Source organism: Oreochromis aureus, linkage group 3, assembly GCF_013358895.1.
Source record: "Oreochromis aureus strain Israel breed Guangdong linkage group 3, ZZ_aureus, whole genome shotgun sequence".
Classification (NCBI taxonomy): domain Eukaryota; kingdom Metazoa; phylum Chordata; class Actinopteri; order Cichliformes; family Cichlidae; genus Oreochromis; species Oreochromis aureus.
In genome coordinates, this window is record NC_052944.1 from 38,681,199 (window position 1) to 38,693,012 (window position 11,814).

The 11,814-nt window shown below is 42.5% G+C and overlaps 1 protein-coding gene across 1 annotated transcript; it reads right to left on the reverse strand.

Annotated features, from left to right (window-relative positions):
• Positions 1 to 121: 121 nt before the first annotated feature.
• On the reverse strand, positions 122 to 10,696 carry ovol1a (ovo-like zinc finger 1a). The gene is made up of 5 exons (XM_031757942.2): positions 10,038 to 10,696; positions 2,222 to 2,463; positions 1,896 to 2,093; positions 1,547 to 1,691; positions 122 to 1,356 (listed from the first exon to the last, which is right to left on the reverse strand). The coding sequence occupies exons 1-5, from the start codon at positions 10,135 to 10,137 to the stop codon at positions 1,019 to 1,021; spliced, it is 1,023 nt and encodes a 340-aa protein (XP_031613802.1). The 5' UTR covers positions 10,138 to 10,696; the 3' UTR covers positions 122 to 1,018.
• Positions 10,697 to 11,814: the final 1,118 nt, after the last annotated feature.

Consider the following 11,814-nt stretch of genomic DNA (forward strand, 5'->3'; position numbering starts at 1 on the left):
TGGCCTTCAATTGCACCAGCAATCAGCTACTTATAAGTCACTTAGTTAACCTCAAATCCTCATTTAGCTTGCCTCTGCAGTGTGGCTTATTGTAAAGGACAAATTGTGACCAAACAAATCCTTGTAATATATTAGTCCCTTTAATGGATAAAGTTTTTTTTTTTTTAAAAAGCACATTTTCATATTTTCTTGCTGTACATATAAACCCACTGGTAATATTCACATGCAAAACAAATGTGTAAAAATATCTTATCTATGATAGCGATTCTCATGCAGATCAAAATGCCACATGTAAATGCCACAGATGAGCCAAAACATTAGGACCGGTCTTCTCGTAAATCAGGTTGCTGGAATTTGGTGAAACCCCTGACACCTGCAGTCTTTGAAACGACCAGCAGGTTGCAAAACAAGCCTGAATGCACGGAAGTCTATGAAAACAAAAAAAACATTTCTCATTTTTCTGAGATCTTAGTAAACACTTTCAATTCTTCTTCACCATAACATTTTATGGACACACTTAATAAAAAAAACAAAACGAAAAAAAGTGGCCATGTCCATCTTTACTATACAGTCTATGGGAAAGGCCTGATACACGACCACCTAAACGGCACCGTGTTTTTGTGAGTACTCCTGGTCAGCAGAGGCGAGTACCAGCGGGGTGTGTTGCAACAAGTTTGATCTGCAGCAACTTCAAAACACGGTTTCCTCTATTTAAAAGTTTGATGTTACTCTGCTCTGGCACTTTACTCCAGGCAAAGTAGCTAGAGTACCCCAACAGCTTTTTGTAAAAGTCAGACTTAATCTTCTTTAATGCATTATTCCACTGAGTTATTTACAGTAGATGCCCAAATCCAAACACACACACACACGTAAATATGCACACCTATACAGTGCAATCAGTAGCTTTCTTTCTCCCATGGCTATGCATCCTGGCTCAAACAGTCACCTCTTCATTCAACACAGTCCTTCATCGATCCCCCCTGAGTTCATTTCTGAGTATCTTCTATATCTGCTCCCTTTACTGCTCAGCCGATCCGGTGGTATCATCGCTTTCGTCCGCTCCCTGCGGAGAACCAGGAATGGATCCTCCAACCGACCCTCCGTCTCTTCCTCCCACTCTCCTCGCGGCCTTGCTCTTCAGCAGGGGGCTGTCAGGGTGAAGCGAGTGGAGATGGATGAGCAGCGCATCCTGAGTTGCCGCTGTGTGGCCGCACTCCTCGCACACGTACAGCTTGTTGCGTCGCTCCTTGTAGGCGTACTTCAGGGTGATGCTGTGGATCTTCTTCATGTGAGACTCCAGAGAGCAGCGCTGGGTGAAGGCCTTGTCGCAGAAGTTGCACTTGTATGGACGGACGCCTGTGTGGAAAATGAAAGGAACATCATCCGTTACCTCTGTGTGTACGGAGGTCTGAATATGCCAAAATTTAATATAATATATGTTTGGATTTATTTTAAAACAATTCATCTATTAAGTTTTTTGAAAAATTTAATGGTGTACATTTTGTACACTTGTTTTATGGTCTAAACACACAAAGTGAGCAGCTACCTGTATGCGTGCGCACGTGTCTTTTGAGGTCGAAGGTGTCATTGAAGCCTTTGCCGCAGAAGCTGCACAGGTGTCTCTTTGTGTCGTTGTGACACTTGACGTGTCTGTTCAACATCCGCTGGTACTGGAAAGTCTTCTGGCAGACCTGTAAATGAAGCAAAATGATGATCAGGGCGCTTCCATGCTTCGCCGACCTTCAGCCACCTTTCGTTTTTCTTGTGTACCAACATTAGCCAAGTTTACAGTCAGTGTTTATCTTCGTGAGAGGCATTACAAAAGTAAATAATGAAGCTGAAATGTGTATTTCAGGTTCTACGATCATAACACACACAAAAAACAGGAAATGCACCTGGCACACGAACGCTCCCGTCGACCCACTTTGACTTTGACCCGTGGATCTGGTCACCATTGAGACCGGCTCTGGGGGAGGTGGGGTCGGCACAGAAGGACTCACAGTGTTAAGTGCAGCTAATGGTTGTGGAGTGGGAATGAGAGGAAGAGCCAGAGCAAGGGGAGCTGGATCTGGGGGTAACTCGCCTGTAGTTACCTGAGATGGGGAAAAAAAGAGATGATTCACAATGGCATCCATAAATAATAATAAATCAGTCTAAGAAATTGTACAGTAAGACAAAAATCTGCCACGTTGTGCTGTGCTCTGTCCCTCTCAGTTCTTACCTTTATTTTGGCTCGGATGTACGTGGAGCTGCCCTGCGGCCTCCTCTTGATCTCTGACCTCCCGCTGGGTAAACCTGCCGGGCTCTGGGGTCTGCCGAGCACCGTGCTGGAGGGCAGCTCCGGGTGCGTTTGTGCGTCAATGGTAGAGTATTTGGTGAGACAGAGGGGCGTCGTCGTCTGCGTCGTCTCAGCGGGGCTGGCCTCCACCTCCATCATCAGGACGGACGGAGGAAAGATGGAGACTGGAGGGAGGGGAGAGAGAGAGAGAGGAAGACTCAGTGTCATCTCTTGATTTCCTTCTTTGAAACAACAGATTGTTGAAGTTGTGCTTACAGCCGCCCGAGGAATTAAATTTTAATATTAAAGCTCAGTTTTGGGTTTCCACAATTTCCTGAGGGAAATATCAGATGATTCAGCTTCTAAATGATCCCTTGTGTGTGCATTGTTACATTACTACAGGGGCTTTTTAGCAGCACTCACCTGAAATTAGCAATAAAACTAAGGAGAAACTTCAGATTCTCCTTGGCTTAATAATTACCTCAGATTATCTTTTGTCTCTTTTATTCATGTCATTTTATTATTGATATATTGTTACTTACATTAACATTAATTGAACCCCTTTAGAGACATACAGACAGCAGTTAAATTTAATTCCACTTGCCTTTGATTGTATATTTTATTCTTCTATACAGAAAGTCTCTTAAATTTAAATGTAAATAATTCGAAATGAAACTTTTTTTAGATTTAGACTCGTCCTCTGTTCACTCTCTGTCTGAAAACATTTTAAATCCTCTCCCTTTAAGCCAGATTTCTTCTGATTGGCTGCCCCTCAAAAACGGAAGAGGAGAGCAGCAGGTGGAAGCCATAGCCAGGCCTGCGCTCCTGTGACATCATACAGAGCCGCAAATAGAAAACGAAACTGTCCTGAACTGGGTGTTTAAAGAGATTACTTGTGCATATATCAACTATTGACCATGATTAATATGAGCATCCACAAGTGTAAACAGTAAATACACAAGAGAAAATGAATAAAACCAAACACCTCACATTGTGTGCTTCTACTGAACTTTTACTAAGTTGTAAAGAAAAACAGGCAAATGCATTTTTGCACAGATAATAACCCAAAGTCTGAAACTGAAAGTTTTATTTTTATTTTATTCTGCCACTGTTGCAAAACACAACTTATGAGCTTAACTAAAGGTTAAAAAAGACAAGAAATGTCTTTAAAAGGGCATCAGAGGGTCAGAGAGTCATGTATGAGGACAAATTCACTGCACTGTACAGAATTTCACAACAGGCGGTCGGCTTGCACTGCTTTATATTTGCACAATTAGCAAAGAACCACGGCTAAATAGGAGCGTGTACTTGTGTTTGTGTGTGTGCGTGGGTGTGCGCATGTTTTTGCCTATTGTTTAGTACGACTTCTGCACCCTCACCACACACACACACACACACACACACACACACACAGATTACATTACTTGTTTGACCAGACAGTCTTGCAGCACCAGCTTTGTACCTTCCTCAAACAATCCACCTCCGCAGGGGTGTGTGTGTGTGAGTGTGTGTGTGCGTGCGCTGAACCAACTGCGTGTATGATTTGTGCAAAACACAACAAAACGTCACTGAAAGAACCAGAGACAAGCCATTCAACTGACAGTACAACACAGAGAGGCGTGCAGGTGTGTGTGTGTCACTCAAAGGCAGGCGTGGCTCAGCTCAGCCGAGACAACGAATCAGTTGAATGTGCCGCTGGGGCCTCGATCAGATAAAACCCAAATGTAAATGCAAATGAAGTGCGCTATATGAAGAGAAGACATAAAAGCCGGTCTGTGAAGCAGCCGGATTAACGGAACGCTGAGAGAAACAGTGACGGCTCTGTGCAGCATCAACGCCACAACTGGTGAAGACATATCACTCGTCGAGACTCTCTGTGGGTCTCCGAGTTGGGTTTACAGTGACGGCTCAAACAGGTCAACGGCTCAAAATAAACCCAGTGAAAGATTTGAGCATTATTTGGTTAAACAAACGCATTCAGTGCTGTAGTACTAAGCTCACTGCTCTCCCTACGATTCTGATTAAAATAGATGAAGCCAAGGCGCACACTGAGATCATTCCACGCAGAAAGAGACTCCTCCAATCATGCATTCAAAACCAGCTCTGCAGGTTATTTGTACAAACAGCTGAATTTCAATATGCGCATTGAAAGGTGACAGATGAGAGGGCAACTTGGTGAAACTCATAGTTGAAAGTCGGATTTATTTATAGAAGAAACTTTTGTGAAACACATTGGACATCAGACCATCAATACGAGGCCTCACTGAGCATTTTCTAGTGTTTTGGTAACGCCTCAGTCACAAAAGTCTAGAGCAAGGGTGGGGAACTCCAGGCCTCAAGGGCTGGTGTCCTGCAGGTTTTAGATATCACCCTGTGTCAACACACCTGAATCAAATTATTAGTTCATTACCAGGCCTCTGGAGAACTTCAAGACATGTTGAGGAGGTAATTTAGCCATTTAAATCAGCTGTGTTGGATCAAGGACACATCTAAAACCTGCAGGACACCGGCCCTCGAGGCCTGGAATTCCCCCACTCCTGGTCTAGAGACAGGTAGGCAGGTGATCCCCAGCAACCACAGGTCGCTGTGGCAATCCCCCGACTGGTAGGAGACCAGTTGCTGGAGGTACCTGGCTGTTGCCAGATAAAAATCAGTAGTAAAGATTTTGCTGCATCAACAACCTCTTTGATTGCTTTGGTGGGCAACAAGTCCGGACTAGTCTGGAAACACTTGTCAACTACGCGCCAAGAAACCTGTGAAACTTGAAAAAGTGTGGCGCAAACTGAAAATGGAGAGCGGTCACATTCAGAGTAAATGCTGCGCCCTCTGTTTGCTACCAACATGTGTCAAAGGCAGAACTGTTTTACTTTGAAAGGAATTTTCTCCATTTCCAGTTTGTTCCAGTCTTCATAGTTTCACTACTGCTCTGTGAGCAGTTGGCAAGTGTTTGCAGACAAGTTGGCATCTTACATGGAAACTTACAGGCATTCTGCTACAGACCTATCGACTACTTAGGGAATACAAATTTTTCCTTAGTAAACTCGAGTTGCCAGGTTGTGGCCAACTGGTGACCAGGATGTTGATAACAAGCTATTTCCCAGCAACCTCTTGCAACCAGTGTGGGAATACTAATTATTCAGGAGTTCCAAAGGGGTGTTGGACTGATCTGCCAGCCTGTTTGACTGAGGTCTTAGAGGAATTTAAGGAAAAATGAAATCTTGCTGGACATAATCACTGTCTATAGCTAGCTAGCTTCTCCAGCTGTGGAACATTCATGATTATGTCAATGAATTAAACAGTTAATGGACTATTATTTTGATGTTTTTGGTGTATAAACAGCATTTTAAAAATGCTCCTGTTGAATAAACTTGAACAATAAACTCTTAAAAGTCTAAAGATTTTATATTTACAATCATTTACAAAGGTAGTAAAGCCTCACATTTCAAAGAAAGAAGTGGCAATGGTCTGAGTTTATTGCTTATAGATCATTATAAAGTCAATAATGATTAACAAACTTGTGTGCCAATCATTTTCCTATAAATGAGGCTTAATGATAAAAGTTCTTAGAGAGACTTTATGGCTTGTAAAATGAGAGCTCTTTTGTTTTTAAGTCACTAAATGCCTTTACCATGAAATCACCTGTGTAATGCTGTGTCCTTGCTTCAGAGGCCTGAAAGACTCGCATTTTTAACATTAGCATTTCACATTTCATGAACAAATCTGTTAATCAAATTATCTCCATGAGGAACTTGATCTCCACATTTAGTTTCATCTACAAAGTTTACAGCTTTTTGAACCTTTTTCTGGTGTGTGACACAAAACGTGTGTTATCTGCCACGGAGAGCCTAATCCTATGATTAAAAGCCGCCGAGATGATCAGAAATTTTCACTGTACTTTTTTACCGCGTTTTCAAATCCTTCTTAATTACTCCTGAGTGGTGATAGTTTCTGTGGTGACTGCTGCTGGCTGGACATTTAATCTCATTTTGCATTGTTTGTTCACCTCTCCTGCCACCCCTTACCAGTGAATGAGATGTGTGTGTGTATGTGTGTTTGGTAGTTAAAGGGCAATGTGGAGGGCTAAAATATCTCAAGGCTTCTACTCCATGAGCAAGTAAAGGAGGAGTGGTGCTGCTTTAAATGCTCTGTAATATTTTCCTTGTATTCATTTAACATCGCTCAGCTGGGAGAAAGAGTCAACAATCAGTAGATAACTTGATCAAACAGAGGGTGTGTGTGTGTGTGTGTGTGTGTGTGTGTGTGTTTGCTTAAGGCGTATTGTCTGCAGCAGCAGGCTGTCCATAGGGTCCGTTACATTTCCTTCCATCCAATAAACATTAACCTTGGAGCAGTCACTGAGCAGATAGTGGAAACTATTGGTGCAGTGCAACAAACCCCAAACATAACAAGGCATCAGCTCCTCCTGGACGGCTCTGAGATTCTGGGGAACACATCGAGTCGTTTTTCACGACGTCTTTCTTGTGTGTGCATACATGAGCCAGTCTGTGTAAAAGTGAAACTAACGTCTGCTAAAACTACAAAATGAAGACAACACAAAACTTTAGAAAGTCATCAGCTCGGTAGCATCTCCTGGAACAGCACCAGCTGGTGTTTTAACCATGATCTCCACCACAACAGACCATGTTTTTTTCTGCATATAAGACATGCATGTTTCCTTTAATGTTGTATTTACTTTTTATATTAATGTTTTATAAATGACAATGTTTAATTATTTTATGTTTGTAGTTAAACTGTTGACGAGTTTTTTCTGTTATTGAGCACCACCTAATTTTTGGTGATGCTCTGTCAGTGGCACAGTGACAATGATTCTCTTATTTGTGTTCTAATATAACCTCAAAAATATTATTTAGCTTTAGAGATGGAAGGCAAGTTTATATACATTTGGAAAGTAATAATTAGATTATATGTGACCTCTGAGTGTAACAGAGGCATAATGATACATAGACTTAAAAAAAACCAAACAAGTATGCTATAAGCTAATTTTACGGTTTATTATTATTATTGTTATTATTATTATTATTATTATTATAGAAAAAGTGGCGTGTAGGAGAAGATTTTTTCATTTCTGTTTTTAATTTCCCCCCCTCTTTTTCAGTTTTACTTCCGTTTTCTTACTTTTTACATTTCTTTCTAAATGTAAACGAATTAAATGACCTTTCGATATATTTTCAATAACATCTTTTATTTGAATAAGAACAGAAATGTCTCGTCTACTGCTCTTAAAATCAACGTTGTATGTTTGATGGGTTTGATGAGTTTCATGGCGGATACTGATGAGATGCAAGTTGATTTTCTGCTGTGTCCAGTGAACCATCTGGTGCTTACATCTGGGACCAAACATTTTTAAGCATCTTTTTATGTATAGTGGAGATTTGCTTCTTTTCTCTGCCACCAGTATAAGGAGGGAATAAACATAAATAATATTTCCAACACTGCTACCGAGCGGCCCAAAAGTTCAGAATCAGCGCATAAGCAGCAAAGACCTGCACATGTTAACAGCGGTACTCAGTGGATTTTTTTTTATTTATGTGAAAGTTAAGAAGAAAGTACACCTACTTGGTAGTGATGCTGAAACACCAGCAGTATTTGCGTAGGCAGTTATTATGACGTATTGTCTAAATTAGCTTTCATTTCAATAGCCACGGGCACATTGAAATGGCAAAATATTTTTAATTTCTATTTAGGAATCTATTTTTTCTCTGTTGCCTTTTTCACACGCAGCGGTTCTCTGTGTGTCTGGAAGATGGAGGAGGGATAAAACAGACTCGAAACAGAGGTTGGTTTCAGACTGATGACCCATCAGAAACAGGCCCCGGCACATGTTTGTGGATAATGAGCTAAAAATAAACCCCTGCGCGCGCGCGCACACACACACACACACACACACACACACACACACACACACACACACACACACACACACACAGAAAAGTGTCCAAAGCTATGGCACGTGGCGTGTCACAGAATTATTCAACACGCAGATTACTGAAGACAATTATCATATCTGAGTGTGTCAGCGTGTTATTCGGTTTTTGTGCGTGCGTCTCTCACACACGCCGGGCAGGTACATCAAGTAACGGCACATACCAGAAGATTTAGCTGAGACCGTTGCTGGGCTTGGCAAAGCGTTAACAGTACGAAACACAATTACGCACTGACGTTCAGGTTTCGTCTCAAAGTTTTCCTGAAAAACTAGCTGCTGAAGCTTTCTGCGACGTTTCTTTGGTTCGTGGGTGTTGAGAAATAACCTGAAGAAAAACATTATACGGCAGATTCCCTTTGTGTGTGAGTGGGGAAGGGAAGGTGGAAATAACTGCAGAGGGGAAATAATTCTTGGTCTTCTCACTGCGCAAAGTTGCTCCCAAAAGCTTAGCATAAGACCTGAATCAAACCCAAAATGCCCGCGCGCTTTTATTTGGGTGGTTACAACCTATGTGAGTGTGAGTTTTTCTCTTTTCTTTTTATTGAACCTGTTTGGGAAAAAACAGTTTGAAGCGTATCCTGGTTCAGTTCATCCAAGTGTTCCGGTTGCAAACACCCCAAGAGGATGTAAAAGTCAATGATTAAAAGTTAACGGTGATGGGATGAGGACAGGAAAAGGACACACAGACACACAGGGAGAGAGAGAGAGAGGCGGGGGGGGGGAGAGAAGGGGGAGGGAGAAGAGCGAAAGGAGAGCGAGAGAGACGTTTAGGGTGTAGTCCGTTACTTGTTATCTGATACCGGCGGGGTCTTACAATAAAAACTCCGCCGATGGCAACAATGGGGATTGTTTTCACGAAAACTGGGGGATGATGAGGGGGCAGAAGGAGTCATTTGGGACCTCAACGTGTCATTTAAATGTAAAGTAACACATTCAAAGGATCAAACTTGTCAGTTCAGTCTTAGGACACCCAGCTCAGTGATAAAGTATCAAAATCATTGCGCGGGTCAGGAAAGCTGATGTGTTCAGTTTGTTTAAAAAAGGTGAGACCAACACGTGTAGATACAATAAAAACAAATAAAAAATGAAAGGTGCAAAACATCATCTCATCAATTAAAACTAAGAAAATGAAGAGATTTGAATTCAAGTGTTTATTAATTGGCCTGTGCTGAATGACTAATCAGAAGCCGATTAATAGGTCGTTATTTGTGCTTCATAAGTCAGGCCGGTGCCTTGCTGTACAAGGAAGAACAATCAGGGGTTGAAGGTCGATATGAAAAAAACAAAAAAAACAACGGGCCTTTGCGATCGTTTATAGGCCACAACACTGGACTTGGTGTAAGAACGCATTAGTCCTGTCACTGTTTGCTTTTGTGACACTCTACTCAAATTGTTTATATGTGAACCATCAAAAACAAAAAAACAAAAAACGAGGAAGGATTTTTAACCTTTTTATGGAAATGAAATAAGTTTAACGTAAAAGGTTATCTGAAGTAAGAAGAGCACAGCTCTGAGACCCCACAAAACAGGAACTACTTTCTCCGAGTACGGCGGGCCGCTGCTGTTTCCCGTTATTCCGTGGCCCCGTTACAATCACCACCGGACCCCCCTTCCCCCCCACCTGCCACACCGGTATTCCCGCTGGATTCTAAACCGCGCAAAAAAGAAACAAACAAACAAAAAATAAATAAAAATAAAATCCACAAATCCTTGCGTAAAAGCGCCCCAAAACGAGCCCGTACACGCCACCGCCAACATTTCTTTCCTTTTTAAAAACAACAACAAAAATGGCTCATCACGGCAGTGTGGACTCACCTGGGATGTAGACGTCCCCTCGTTCATGATCGGGGAGTTCACTCCAGTTCCGCTTTCCCGGCGAAACGTTCGCCTTTTTAACCAGAAAGGCCCTCGGCATGCTCAGTCAACACAAAGTCCCTTTCAGAGAAAGCGGTGTGCAGGGAAAGCCGCTGTGGCGACGTAAAGTCACGGTAAAAGGGACCAAAAAAAAAAAAAAAAAGCAGGAAACCGAGAGGAAAAACTGGAAGGTCGGTCCCCTCTTCTCCTTCTTCCTCCTCTTCGCACCTTTCTTCTCGTTTCGCAAGCCTCGTCCCGCTTTTTCGCCTCCTTTCAGCACACCTTTCCTCTCAGTCAGATTTGTTTTCGAGCTCTAAAGAAAAGTCTTTTCGGCGTCGGGACAGGTGAGTCCGCTCAGGTGAGCTACCAGGTCAGGTACAGACGGATATCGCCCACAGCGCCCTGAAATAACGGGAGTGTGGCGTCACTAGGTGAGGGAGCGGGGCTGGGAGGGAGAGAAAAAACGCAGATATTCCTGGTCGCACGCACACACACATACACAAGTGTCGATAGAGGTGGGTCAGAGAGCTGCACAGGTACTCATTTAGAAGCAGGAAACAGGCAGCAGCGCGCATGCGCTGGAGAAATAACGGTGACAACAAGCCGGAGAGAGCCTAGGGTTAGGCCTCTGTATACCTGCTGAACCGGTTTACCCCTCCTTTTATTCTCTGTCTCGGGCTTTCCTGTCCTCTCTTTCTCCACCTCTTCTCCATTCCGCTTTAAGGTGTGGGAACGGTGAAACGGCGAAAATGACGAGAAGAAAGAGTGAACGATTGAGAGTGTGTGTGGAAGTGTGTGTGAAGGAGTGAAGGTCAGTTATACAAGAAACTGTCGACACAAAGAGACAGAGGCACACTTTAACTGTGCAGATGCACAAACACAGCAGTCAGAATAACGAGACTAATGGAGGAGTTCATTATTTTAACCACACTGTCACATTCACACTTATTTAGCAGATATTTGTGGTACATATAGACAAATATCAGCTAAATATGAGAGTCTTATTCTCCTCTTCTTATCTTTTTTGTCGGAGAACTTAAAAGATGAAAAATCTTCACAGTCGGGAACATTTTAATGATTCGAGACGTGACAAAAAACCAGTTTATCATGAATCACTGAAACAGAAACTAACATTCGTCTGAATCTCAGGCTAAACGAAATGAACCTATGAGAGGTATAACCATGGATTTGCTGTAACAAGTGAAAACAACAGTCAAGTTTGAGTGTGCATGTTGCACATTGATCTCGGAGGATGCTCAGCTGTGTGTAAAGTTTTTAGTTTATTTTAAATGTGTTCCTGAGTGATTAGATCAGAGTCAGGGAGCTGAAAGAGACCCCCACCCCCCAATTCACTATTTTGTCTATCAAGTGTCTCCGAGGTGTCTAAGCTGGCTACACAATTCATTACTGTTTAAGTTAATTACTCTACAAGGTCATAGGTCTCCATGTGAGTTGATCTGCAGCCAGGAAGGTGCCAGATTCATTCAGATAGGCCCGGCAAAGGAAAACAACCTGCTTCAAGAACTGTAAGGACTCTTCCAGCAGTTGAGATCGGCATGACAAAGTCATTTGTGAACTTGGATAAATGCCACCATGCTTTGCTTTGATCACATGCAATATTTTCCTGTTTATTTCTTGTTGTAGACGTATCATTAGACCAGGTGTAGATTACACACTGACACAAATGGGACCGTGTGTCCCGTTTGTGTCCCGTTTCATGACTTTCAGTCATGAAAGT